Below are 14,427 nucleotides of genomic sequence, written 5' to 3' on the forward strand. Positions count from 1 at the left end.
GTCCGTGACCAGCCAGTCACACACAAAAGAAAGGGAAGTACTAAATTACAAGCCAATTTTAAGTGGGCACTGGTTGAAATAACCAGAAGAGAGCTTAGTATTGTCAGAGTTTCATGCTACAATAATAAACAATCTTCATTAAAAAATGATGTGTGTCTCCCTAAGAAGCACAGCACATGCCAGGTCTCAGAAAAGAACATAAAGGTTCCCCCACCCCACACACAATCAAAGAGAAAAAAAAAAAAAAAGCTCAGGATCTTTTTCTCCTACAATTCAATTTTATTAATTAAAACCCTCCTACTCTTAACTTCTTTACTCATCCTAAGCAAGACAGCAATGGAAATCTCCTCCAAGTAGGAAAAGGCTGATGGAAACAGAGATCAGACAACTTCACTGTCAACACTTCCCTACTCTGCTGACAATGCAGCAAAATCATTACTTGTCTGATGGATAAGTGTCAAAGACCTCTTTGTCTGAGGGAATAAACACGGCTTTTCATAAACACACACACACAGATGCATGCATTTTTTTCTAACTGAGCAGGATTGAATTAGCAGCTATGCCTGAGCATACCCGAGTACCTAAGCCCTTCACATTTGGTAGAGTTTAAGGCAACACTTGCCCTTACAGACTCAATGCAGCTGTGTGAGCAAATTTACTGTGATCAGGAACTGCTGCAAAGCCCTTTCTCTAAAGGTTTCTGTTTCTGAAAGTTGAGATACCCTAACCCTCCCACACCCTTAAATTTCTGCATTATTTAGTACCAGTAGAGTTCTATCAGGTTTGATCTTCAAGTATATGACATACATGACATGCATCGTTCATTCACAGGTTATTGTACAAAAATGCAGGATGGTGCCTGGAAATATCCAATTACATGTCCAGCCTATGCTTGTATTTTCTAGATTAGTCTCCATCATTCTGTAGATACCCTCAAGCCAGCCAAAAATCCTATCTAAAGATAGTCCCAAAGAAAGGAACAGCATTCAGTGCATACAGGTAATGGGAAGTTTTCAATTCATGCCTGTAGAGGGGTTGAAATAAAGACAGTTTAGCCCATTTGGATTCTTTTAGTTGCACTACAGATTTCTGTCTCAGGTGGTTGATTTGGTTGTGTGAAGAACATGACCTTCAGTTGCAGCATCTCCTGCAGACGAGGCACTTAGAAAGGTTTTTCCTCCATCTCTGGTGCCTAATAACCTCAAATGTAACCTGATGTACCCACCTTTGTTAGACCCACTGCAACCAAAGCACTGCTTTGGAAAGGACAGACACATGTGTCTGCTTGCTACACACAGCAGCATTCACTACATGCACAGAGGTGGTTCTTCTGCAGCATTTTTATTAAAGGCTTCCTGATTCATACAGCTCTAAACTCAGTCTTGTCCCTTTAACATTTCTAACTGCCAATCTGGAACAGCATCTGGAATTACAGTGCATTTCATCCTTGAGGGTATATTCTCTCTGTGATGCATATAACTAAAATGTGTGCATCGAGGGACAAATGTCCAGTAGCTTTAGGTAACTGCATTTTTGCAAACTTTTCTTGAAGATTCCATTAAAAAACTAAAACAACAACAGAATAGTATGTTAGTAGAATTTTAAGTCAAACTGAAATATGCATTTTTTTAAATTTACCCAAGGAATCTTTAGAGATACTGCCATCCATTTTCAAAATGCTATTGCAAATTTTCAGAATTGATTTCCACATCTTAGAGTTCTGTACTTTTTACACAATTTTTGCAAATGATCTTGTGAAAAAATATTGTCATTAGTATATTGTAGTTTCACAGACGTGAAAATAGTGATTAAAATAATTACACGGTTGTCTTAGTAACACAGCAACAGAGTTGTCACCAAAGGGGGAGAAGGAAGGAAGTTATCAAGAATGGTGGAAGAATAATGGAAGATGATAAACATGTACTTGAAATCTTTTGATAGGAAGAACAAGTGATGGAGCTAGATAAGAAGAGGCGCCACGCTGGTTCTATCTCTAAGCAACAGGCAATCAAACAGCCAGATAAGTATCTTCATAAAGTGCAACAGACTCAAATGCATGGGTCATAACTGAAGAATCACTTCCTGGTTCAGCTTAGCTAGTAAAAATTTATGACCTACTTAAAATCCTTCAAACCTAAAAATGTATTTCCCAATAAATTTGTTTTCCATAAAGACTGTAAGCCATTTAGGGCATGCCTTGGTAACAGCAGGAAATGAGAATACTTACAGTAGTGGATTGTAGCATAAAAAATGCAATACTAGACTTCAGCAGCATTTAAAGTAAAATCTTAAAGATTCAGAGCTTAACTTAATGCAATTGTCTGCACATCTCAAAGGTGAGAAGAAAAAATAAAATACTTTTCTTCCTTTTGCTGGGCTCTGTTAGAAGAATAGCATGAGGTCTCAAACAGTGCATGTTTTCTCCTCCTTTACTCTGGAACAGAATTCACACCTGTGTACCCACACACATCATCTGGCATATCTACCCTAAATTTGGACAAATAATTTCTGCATGGGAAAGGATGGGGATCAGGCAATATGAAAACTGAAAATAGATGGTCAAGTCACTCAGTCAAAAATCAATTCAAATCCATACTGTCTGGCAGTGAAGTTAAATAAAATACTGCTATCAGCATGTCCCTAACAAAATCCATGTATTGTTTATGAGAAACTTATGAGGTGTTTTAACAAAACTGAGTCACTGCTGTACAGTAAATATATTTTCAGTGTCATAACAATGTATACTATTGACTGTGGCAATTTTAATATGGACACACATGTTAAAGGCATTACCAATAGAGCTTCATCTCATTCACATGAACCATTTCATACATTCACATGAAGCACTTCATATTAAAGCCTCATCCACACTACTGGAAAGGTTGTTTAGCACCAAGGAGGTACAGTCCTATGTGGTTTGTTGTTTCTATTGTTGATGGAATAACACAGTTTTAGAATGTGTTATGGTTACAGAATGGTTCTCTATCAGAACTAATACATAACCCTGCTACAGGTAATAGAACTGCTCTGTTCATACATGGCAGGAAGAAAATCAACCCTGACAACCCAGATATCTGTATCAGCTGGTAGTGGAGAACAGCCATGTCATTAATCACTGGGCATCTGAAGTGTCAGATACACAGACAGAAGTACTCCTACGATTTAAGCTTGCAACCTTCAAGGAATAATAGGCAGATATGAATTAGTCCAAAAAGCCATAACTGGTGCATTCATGTTTTCTTCCGTATCAAATAATTATTTTCACAATTACTTTGTCATGTACTAAATGAAATAAATGTCACTTTAAATAACCAGAAGCAGATGTTTGTCTAAGCTCAACATGACTTAATTTAACAAGTTTTAAATATTTGAAAATGAAATTTATAATGACAATTCTCCATGCCCAAAGTAAATGTAGTTATTATTGAACTCAGTTATAAACACATCCAAGAAATACTCAAATAAATTAATTTGGCAAACCAAGCAATATCTTGGACTCAGAATTTATATCAATAGCAAAGGAAGTCTAGAAGAGGAGCTTTCATTTTAACTCACTTTAAAACAGCCTTCAGAAACCAGTTTCTGCATGTGCTACAGTCTCTTTTTACAGTTTAACCTCAATCCAATCAGCAGTCTCCAGGGATTTTCAAATCGCTAAAGATTAAAATCCTCTCCAACTTGACTGTTTGACTAATGCTGCGTGTTTAATAATTCTACTTGTGAGAGATTTTATTTGACAAAATCCTGCTGCGCGGACCCTTCAGATGCTATACAGCTGTACTAGAACACAAAGCTCTGCTGTCCTTGTTTCTTTATGCAGACTATAACCCACCACTGGGCAAAAACAAAAACACTTTATAGTACATACATTACTATGTTGATATTAACATAACCACTGTAGTATTAAATTTACAGACTCCTTTAGAGCAGAGCAGTGAAAATGTGCCTATTACACAAACACTAGATAAACTGTCCTGTTGTCTTGACTGTTCACAGGAATTAATTGTATTTATGATTACATTTCAATGAAAGCTATTTTATAAATGAGATGGAACTGTAATATTCTATGCTTTAGGCATTCATTAATGCAAGCATTTCACTGTTAGTATTTGCAAATGTTCTGCTTTTTAGTTTAGGCAGCCTTTAGTATTCTAGAGCTCATGTCAAATGTAACGTAAATATTGTGTTCATACCTTGTCACAATGCTGTGACTTCAGATTTGAGTGGCAAGAGGTAAAAAAGTAACAATTATGGCAACTTCCAGTAAGCATTTGTGTAAGACAGCACTTAACCTGTTGTGCAGCTGAAAATCACGATATCCTTTTACAGATATAGCAATGGTTAGTAAACATGTTACCAGACAAAAAAAAAAGACAAGTTTGATGAAGGCCATAGATACCAAAGAAAACATGAAATGAGTATGTTTCTACCTGAGGTAGCATCAATCACTGTTGAACCTCCTCTGCGATCAGAAACTGGACGTGAAGACCCCGGCATGCTAACAGGTTCTGAACGAACAGGCTGAATCCTAGAGAATAAATTATAGTTACCACCTGTGTCCAAATCCTTGCTCCTAAGGGCTGTAATTAAATCACAAACCTGAATCAGCTGAACCAATTAAGCAACTACTTACCTTTAAATCAGCCAACTGTTGAAAACTTTGGTTTTCCTTTGCTTTGTGGAGCCAAGATCTGGATAATCCACCCAGAGACAGATTGAGGCTCTACACAAAGTGAGTATTTCCAAACTATGTCTCAGATGTGAGCTCTGACAAAGCCTCAAAGGAAAAAGCTCACTCTACCCAAGCTGGTTAAAAAGCCTCTATCACCTCCTGAACAGCAGCACTTTCTTTGTCAGTTTAGGAGAAAAGACACATTTGCAACTGTCACTCCCTTTTGTAACATATATCTATATAATTTTTAATTCTGCTTTCTTTCTACATATCTACACATGTACACAGTAAAAAACCACTAAAAATTGACAGCTATATCCTTACTTGTGGGAGTAATTACATGCAAGGAGAAATCACACATTTCAAAACCATGTATTTTCTGTCCAAGGACAATGTGCCCAGTTTTAATGGGATTAGTCATATTATCCATCTCTCATTTTACTCCTAAGAGTTTCAGACAGAGTCCCAAACAATCCAAGTCCACACCACAGAACTTTGGACTTCAAATCACATGCAGAGTCAGAAGCATGGAAACTCATTAAATCTTGAAAGTTACTGGACAGGACACAAACACATGGTGCATAAAACACTTCTACAAAATCAGAAGCTATCAGTAAATATAAACCCGCATTTACCTTCGCTCTCCTTCCTTCCCTAGGCCCACCCTCTGCTCCCAATTCCAAATCAACCAGCATTGGAAAAGAGATTAATTAAATACATGAAAAAGAATTACAAGGAAGGAAGCAAAGGAAGGGGAAAAAAAGACAGGGAGGGGAAAACATTCCACAAGTTCCCTTACTGTTCCAACACGCTGGCTGCTTCACAGTCAGCATCTAAATGTATGGCATAAAGCTCCAACTCATGGCTGAGAAAATGAATTATTAAGCAATGCAGAAACTGTGAAAGCCACGAGGATGCTAAGCAAGACCACTGGACTTTGTACTGTCTTTGTCATCTGCACGAGAAGGGGCAGCAGAAAGGGATCTAAGCTGCTTGGCCTGGATGAATTTCTATTGTTGAGTCACACATTCTTCTATGATTTTCATCTGGACAAGCCTGATGAAAACTATTACACATTCTACACAGATGGCCTTATTTAAGTATGAGGCAAGTTATTCACACAACAAATGTGAAACAGCTTAGAAATTGATTTTATTTTTACCTGAGACTGTTGAGATCAAGATCATCTGTATCAAAGTCCAGAAGAGGCTGCGGGGTATCACTTGGACCGTGCGACTGCAGCACTGAAGAACTGGATGAAATGACAGTAGTTTGGCCTGAGGGGTGGATTGTTTTGAACTGGAACTGTGGGCCCATCCACAGGCGTCGATGGGGCCCGGTGTGAGTCACTATTTCAACCTGTGGGAAGACAGGGAAATGCTTAACACAACCCTGCAATACACTGAATGGTCCCCTGAATTCACTGAACTCCCAGAATCCTCCTCCTCTTTGGCAAAACAGAGCATTTTGTGCCATCAGTTCAGAGGAATGCTGAGTAAGGGAAAATTTTGAACGCTTTTGCTAGACAGAGATGCTCTTGGCAAAGCCAAGAGCTTCTTGTGGAGCCTTGAAAGCCCCTGACCTACCAGCTTGAGGACACAGCACCCTGGTTCCTAAGGTGTTCTGCAGACTGAATCTCCATCCTGGCTACCACTTCACCTGACCCTGTTCATTCCTCCCCTTGCCATTAAGCAATACACATTATGAACACTAAAGCCACCCTTGTGGTTCAACAAACAGGGGAACACATTTCCATCTGCATCTACATGGAGTAGAGAGAGGAACTACTGAAAATCCACCTCTTTCAGGTAACCTCAGTCCTGACCAGGCCAAGGGCTGCACTATTCAAAAGCAAACTGTTAAGAGCTTAGTTGCTGCTGGTTTCTCCAAGTCGACACATTAGACAGCCCCACTTCACATCTATACAGAGTGAAGTGGATTTGAAATCAAAGCTCCTAATTGCTGCTAGCACACCTGAAGACAGTGCTGGCAGGGACCATCCTGCTGGAAAGCCACCAGATTCATTACAGAGAGCAATGGGAAGTGTACTGCAAGATGCTGAACAGCCTAGGTCATGTTCATTACTGTGCAGTTGTCAGAGGAACATATATGTGCAACACACAGTTTAGAACTGCAGCTCCACATACACACATATATTAATCTAACCACAATTCTCACAATTACAATAGAAAAGTATTTGCTTGCCATGAACAACCACCTATACATTAAATAATAGGTATATATGAGATGTGTGTCTGTATGTAGATGAGTAGATACACAAAGAAGCTTCTTAGTTCCATGCTTACTTCCAAAAGGGACAGAGAACACAGTCAGTGTCTCTAACAAACAATAATTTCAAGTGCTCAGATTTTCCTCTAGTGATTGGCTTCCAGTGAGAACCTAAATATGAACTTTCAAAAAAATAACATATTTCAGTAAATGAAACATCCAAAATATTTTAAAAATGTCTTTTCACACTGTAAACTATAAACCTGATGAGTGTCAATTCTGGCAAACTCTTCAGTAAGCCAACTACAGGAATGCAAACAACCATGAAAACGTAAGATTGGAAACATTTACGATTAGGGAAATTTGGCCTTTTAAATAGAAAAGTAAACAAAGCCTAAGTCTTCTTTAGTACAATTTTAAAAATAAAAAAGAGCCTTTAAAGATCAAGAAAAGGAAATATGAAATGAAAATATTAAGCTCTGAATCAACTTTTAAGATGACAAAAACCAGATTACTAAATTCCTATCAATTTGCTAAAACAATGATCAGCTTCACAGCAGTGAGGAATTACTGAAGATACATTTTTGCATATAGATGCCAGATGTATACTGGGAGCAATTCCTAACTCCTTAGGATGCAATTTTAAGCACTGGATAATGTTGTTCTAAGTTCTCTGCTAACGTAAGACAACAAATGCACGGCCTATTTAGCACTATTTCCATCCTTGCATTTATCTCAGCATAACTCAGACTGATTGCAGACACTTCTGAGGCAAGTAGCTTTTAGGTAGCAGTGTAAATTAGGCCACAGATAAAGTAATCTGTATATTTTAAGCTTGAAACCATCAGTGTCACAGAGCCGAGAGGTAAACAGATGCCTTTGCAATTTTACTGAGGCTACAGCCAGATGTTCCTATTCACTCTCCTGTTGTGTGCAGGACAAACATATTGTAGCTACTTCACACTGACAGCACACATTACCCACTGTTCTAATTGAAAAGCTGAAGTGAAGGGCAGTGTTTTTTCACTGTATGCTGTTCCTGTTGATAACAACGTTTTAATTTTGAAAAACATACTTGCACTTTAGGCCTAATCTAAAGTGGCTTGCTGAGAGAATGTAGCATCTTCCTGCTCAAAAGAGCTATCATCACTCTTTTCAATTAGCAAAAAATTAAACATTCCAGAGGTATCCCCTGAATTATCTGAGTTCTGTAACATCAGTTGGGATCTTTTTTTCTTATAAATATATTTACTCTTCCTGAAGGATTGATATAATTAAGTTCATGCAGTCTTAAGTTCCTTTGACATCTTGTATCTTCCAAGAATTAGTAATCAATCAACCCCCATAATGAAGATTTACTTTGCTCCCTTTGTCCTGAGGTTTCCCACTATACCAGAAAGTCACCAGAATGGTAAAATAAGCTAAAAGTATCCAAATAGCACTGGAGAGGACAAGTGAAAAACTACAGGTGAAATCTGGGCCCCAGTGAGCTAAGGGTTAAATTCCTGTTGACTACACTGAGTAGTTTCACCATCTTTATGCTCTGACAAATTAGAGGCAGCATAAGCAAATAAGATATATCAGTGTGCAGCCACACTGGAAAACTTAGGCCAGGTAAATGGATTCACATGAACAGATTCCCCAATGAATGCTGCTCCCAGACCAGTCCATGTGGAAACCTAACTTCTCATTTTTGGGAAGTGCTGTGTATGATTTATTCACCAGTGGGAGAAGAAAATCACATCCGTGAATATTTCATATTTATGCCATACACCCCAGCAACACATTTAATGCATCACTCCCATAACAACATTGTCCATAAACTAAAGGAAACCCACCTAATTTGTCAGATGAATTCCATGTATCAGGTACTCTGTAACTGCTTTGGTAAATCCAGAGCATCTGTAACTCTTATTTATTTATTTAACCTTTTATTTCTTACAAGAACTAATTCTCAGTGTATTATTCATGACCTGCATTCTTAAATGAAGTTACGTTGTGAGCCAATTATTCTAGTATGTACTGAGTTCTTAAACAGAAACTTTAAGGACTGAAACAAAGCAAGAATGGATAAAACTACTAAGATCTAACCTCATACAAAATTATTCCACCAAGCAGGATCACTCTGAAGCACTCTAGTATTTGCACCTAGCTATAACTCAAAGGAATTATCAGTAGGAAATGCAATAACAGATAACCAGGAGAAGAAGGAAGCAAGCCAATGAATCTAACATTTTTATGCTACAATGCAGTAAGTCCAGCACAGGTCACAAATGAAAAGGCATCATTGTTTGCCAAGTCAACTTCCTTTTTCCATGTCCGAAAAGGACCAGGTAGAGTGGTAAATTTCTGTTGCCAACTTAAACTTCCTAATTCACCCTGAACTTCCTGAGGATGTGACTTGTGCCAGTAATGATGGGGGCTTTATATGGTTTTTAATATAGTTTGTAGAGTTTGTATAAAATGTAAAGGCCATCAAATTCATACCACATTAAGCCAGGAGTGAGGTCAGTTTTACACACAGCAACACCCATGGCCTACTAGAAGCTTACTTTCCATTTTGAGGAAAGTTGTGAATTTTACTTCCAGTGGATGCTATTCCTGTTTCACTGCTGAACTGGAGCTCCCTCAAAAAGCATACCTGGGAAAGCCACTCTTCATCTTCTTGCCCACTGTGGTCAGATGCTAAGCTGTCATATGACTCATGTCGAGTGATCGGGCCAGGGCTTCCTGGTGGAACCACTGAAAAAAACAAAACAAAACAGAAAATTTGAGAAATCAGTTTTACTGTTAAAATGCTTTAAAAACAAAACCCAAAAAAACAAACAAAAAAAACCCCACCATCAAAAAACCCAACCAATCAACAGACAAACAAAAACCACCAGTAAATTTTATATTCCAATGTTGTATTGCATTATAGAAATGCTGTAGAACGATTTTGGACAGATAAGAATAACACTTTTTTCAGCTGCACATGACAGTGATAACTAGAAGGATATATCAGTTCAAGCTGAGGGACAATTCAGCCATGGCTGTGAACCACAACAGTCCAGACACAGCCTTCAAGAAGTCCACAACCTCACAACTCCTGAACATTGGAGCCTCTGCCTCCAGTCACTACCAGAGATTCAAGGCTGGGTAAATTTTTGCTTTGACTCAACATCAGATCTGCCCACAAGTGCTCATCAGCAAACTTGTTCTTGACAGCACCATGAAAATCGGACAGAACTGTAACTGCTACTGTTTTCAAAGACTGGTACAAACAAATCAATTAACAGAGCAAAACTAAGTCAATTTTGTTATTCTATTCACTACTCTCCTTCATCTTCATATGAACACACTGCAACAGAAAACTGCAAGTTCTTCAGCTCTGCAGACTGCATGATACCCCAAACCACTTCTAAAATTATAGCCGCTTAAACATACAACGTGGAAAATCACAATTTAGTGTTCAAACGCTACCACAAAAGAAAGTCATAGACTTGCTATTGTAAGAATTAGTATTTAATAATTCCTGGTCCTTGAATCACTTAAATATATTAGCAAAGTTTAGAGTCTAGCTACTTTACTTCCTATGGCAGTAGTTTTATGTTGCTCTAACTAAAATGTCACACTTGGGAAACACGAAAGAGTTTAGAAACAGCAAAAGGCCAACAAGCACCCCAGATAATAAGAAAGGTGGAATTTTTCATTCTATTGTATCTGCTCACTGTCTGGGGCCTGTTGGAGGCCTAGATTCAATACCTAGAGTTTGAGAGAAGACACCACAAAAGCAACTTAAAAGAAGCAGATGCAACAATGATATTTTTGCTTTGGCAAAACAAGAGAGTTTTATGCTACAGCATCAAGATACTGAACAATCCCAAAACTCAAAGCAATATTTCTATATTGACAATCTAAAAATGACTCAATTTTTTAAAAATTAATATTAAAAAACTGTATTATTCCAGGGTTGACCTTTACGTGTCAAGCTTCCATCCACTACAAATTTTTACAGCCTTGTTGTAAACCCCTAATAATAAGAGTTTATAATGGCAAAGCAGACACATTTGTAACCATAAATACAGAACGGCGCCTCTGTAACACAAACAGCACAGGGTTTTCATAAATCCATACACTATATGAAATGAAGGGATTTTCATCTTGTTTATGTAAGTGGGATCTGCACCCAACCTCAGCTACAGAGCCATTTCCAACACCTCTGTTTCGCAGCCTGTCCTTATTCCAAAACCTACCATATACCAACTTCAGTTCAGGGCCTAACTTATTAAAGAATTATTTAAATAAAGAACTATTTCAAGTGCTACATCCATCAGGACATATTCTTACAAAGTGCCAAGTTTTTCCCAGGAGATCCCACGCATCTGCCATATGCATTGAATTAATCCAATCGGCGCCTGGGCCGGTGTGTACGCCCACACCTCGGCAGCCGCAGCCGTTAAGAGTTCAGCCTTGTGTGTCCATCAGTTTTCAGGAGAGCACAGAAACAACATTCATCTGCTTCATTAAGACCATGACAGATCTAATTCAATGACTTACGGATGTGTCTGTCCAGCCCGTATCAAGCTCATGTTCAGGAACTGCACATACCTTCCTGGATTGCAAACAGCTGACAGTCACAGCAAATATCTGAATATGAGACCACAATGCCCCCAATTCTTCCTCACCAGCAAAGTTTATATTTGAAACCAATGAAACAAAACCATTATTTTGACACGTTTTGCTGTTGCCCTAATCTTCCCCATATCTCCTGACTCCCCTACAATAAATTGTGCTGCCTGCAGTGCTGCCTGTTGCTGAGGGCACAGCTGATCAACTGCAGGCCTTCCTGTTACTGAACTCTGCTAACAAACTGTTCATGACTCCAGCAGATGTTTTTGCTTTCAAACCAACAGGAACTTTATGGACTGTTCTGAATTTTTTTTTGTTCTTTCTATCCCAGGGGTAACTACTAGAGCTGTCATGATTAGGGAAGCTGTTATTCAGCGACTAGCTACAAGAACTCTCTAGTCCAGGCAGCAGCACCCACCCTGCTTTGTCACGATACTTCTCCCTTGCATAATAATTTTACATTTTACTGGGGATTCAACATGCTTTTAAAGGGAATAAGAAGTTGAAATTTAAGAAGAGTTTTGGTCCTCCACTTTATGCCTTTTCCTGAGGAATCACAGCTTTGCACAGCTCTTGCAGTAAGACACATTTCAGACCCCAGCATTAACTCTTTCTACCAAAAAGTGACGACATGCTGAATTCCACGGAAAAGCTCTGCCTTAGAGTTCACCAGCAGGGCAACAGTGATAAAGCCTTAGCTGAGGTCAAACCTCAGTAATTTATTTTGCTATTTAATAAAATAGCATTTATGTACCACACCTATCACACAAGCAGGCATTTAATGAGAGTCTGGTTTTGATAGCAGGATCCCATAACGCCAGTCCCAGCCTCACCACAGGCAAAGCAAGCTCAACTCCCACTGCCCTTAGTGGGAGCACGGGGTGTTTAGTGAGATACAACCTTTTAAGACAAGTGATCCTTGCTGGAGCTTTGCCATGGCTGTACTGATTGTTACAGACAGACATACGGTCATTTTTTCAAGTTAAAAATAGCCTTGAAGTTACAGAAACAAATATGTCCTAAAAACCATAAACCCGCTGCTTTCTTCCTTTCTGGGTCACACACCTCTTGCACTGGTATCAAGTTCCAAGATGAGATTAATTTAAGCCCAGAGGGACATTTCCAGGAATTTGAGCTCAAAAGTAATCTTTAATCTTCCAGTTAATTCTTTGAAAATCTGAAATCACACTGGAAATTATGGCAGCCTCTTCTTACACATGAGTGAAGCCATCCTTGTGCTGTAACACAGAGGGTTTTTTTTTTCATTTTCCAGCGAATTTCACCATCAGGCAGGATAGCAAACGATAAAATTCAAATTTTTCAAAAACTTGGCAGCAAGGAGTGTGTTGTTTTTTTTCTTGCACGCTTGTAGTTTCTCTTTCATTGGGAAAAAGTCACAAATGGCACATGGACAGACAAGGAGCAAATAAGCCCTTGTTGCACCAAGATATTTTACTGCCAATTGCAGGTGTTTTGTACCTTCCTAGAATAATAAATTCAATACTTTGTGTCTGAGAGATGGCAATTTTTAACTTTTTGCTATTTTTACATCAACATCTGGGACAAACCTATTTCAAATACCAGAATGCAATGGAGTTTGTTTAATCTAGAAATATACAAAAAGGCAGAAATTGGTACAATTAACCAAGGAGCGAAAAAGTACAGAGAAAATTAATGTTTATTAAAAATCCCAGGTGAGAACTAGCACATACAACTTCTGTTTATGCAGTATAAAAGCACATGAGTTTCTAAAGTTTACTTATAAATGCAAAAAGCCTTCATAAGCAAAAACTGAAAGTCACTTTTCAAAAACCAGAATGCGACCTACAGCAAAAATCAGCTTTGCCATAAATATTTGGCAGGGGGTAAAATGTGTTAGAGAGGCACAAAAATAATAGTAGCACCTTTAATCTCTGTCTTACTTCAAGTGAAAAAGTGATCTGCATTGACTCTAAATCTGGAATATATTCCTCTCCCTCCATCCTGACAAGCTCTACTGAACCACTCCAAATTTAACTAAGGAAAAACAGAATCTCAGTGAAAACTGTTTTACTTCATCTTCTTTCGTAACTTGAATGCTGCCATCTCATTTTCTACCCTCAAAATCATAGGTGCAGGTGCTTACCCATCACCTAAAGTAAATTTTTAAAGTTTGCAGACTCCTTTCTTTCCAGTTACAGGATTAACCTTACTAATATGTTGAAGAAAGATTATTAAAAGCAAGGGTCTGAAAAAAAACCAAACCACTACAACTTAGTTAGCGCCAGGAAAACTGCACAGAAGTGTCTGTGGAGACAAAAGTTTCAAGATAAGCTGAAACAAAGGCTAAAATACAGCTGAACTGATGTTCCCCTGCAACTCCAAGACCTGATTCAATGATCAAGTATGAAACAAAGCCCATTGTTTTGAAACTTTGCCATGATATTTAGTGACAAACAAAGAAAACAAACCATTTATACTGATGTGAAAAAATCTGCATAGGCATTCCTGACACGTGAGCAAGACCTAGACAAATACACATGCTTGACGAATATTGGAATTAACAAACAGTGGCTTTGTTCAGAGATGGGCTAATTATACAATAAATACCTAGACCTAAGACAAATCTTTACTCATCCAAAGATTATAAATTGTCATCTTTCAGCAGCATTGAAGTGCTGGAACAAAGAAACACTACAGCTCAATTGTAGCGTGCGCGCTTATGGTTTTAATTTGTGAACAATAAATCATTAGTTTTACTTAGTTTTGTGTACTTCTTGAACCAACAGGTTTTAATTTTCTCATTTATATAAATAAGCTTTACACAATTCAATTTAATTGAGAGTTATATATGAAATTCCTGATGTGCTCTTCTCCAAGGCATGTATGTTTGTCCAAATTAAGAGCAAACAAAGGCACTGGCAGACTATAGAGAC

The 14,427-nt window shown here is 38.2% G+C and overlaps 1 protein-coding gene across 9 annotated transcripts in view; it reads right to left on the bottom strand.

The window, feature by feature from the left end:
* Positions 1 to 14,427, bottom strand: part of BCAS3 (BCAS3 microtubule associated cell migration factor) — a 351,811-nt gene that overhangs the window by 183,093 nt on the left and 154,291 nt on the right. For all 9 annotated transcript variants that reach the window (XR_007891218.1, XM_051635999.1, XM_051635997.1 and 6 more), the window contains 3 exons: positions 9,543 to 9,643; positions 5,835 to 6,031; positions 4,431 to 4,528 (listed from right to left, as the gene is read on the bottom strand). Coding sequence is in view for 8 of the 9 variants with exons in the window: in XM_051635999.1 (XP_051491959.1) it covers positions 4,431 to 4,528; positions 5,835 to 6,031; positions 9,543 to 9,643 (396 nt within the window). In the remaining variant the exon portion in view is untranslated. The remainder of the gene's footprint in view (positions 1 to 4,430; positions 4,529 to 5,834; positions 6,032 to 9,542; positions 9,644 to 14,427) is intronic.

The sequence above is a fragment of the Apus apus genome, chromosome 18 (assembly GCF_020740795.1).
Source record: "Apus apus isolate bApuApu2 chromosome 18, bApuApu2.pri.cur, whole genome shotgun sequence".
In the NCBI taxonomy this organism is placed as follows: Eukaryota; Metazoa; Chordata; class Aves; order Apodiformes; family Apodidae; genus Apus; species Apus apus.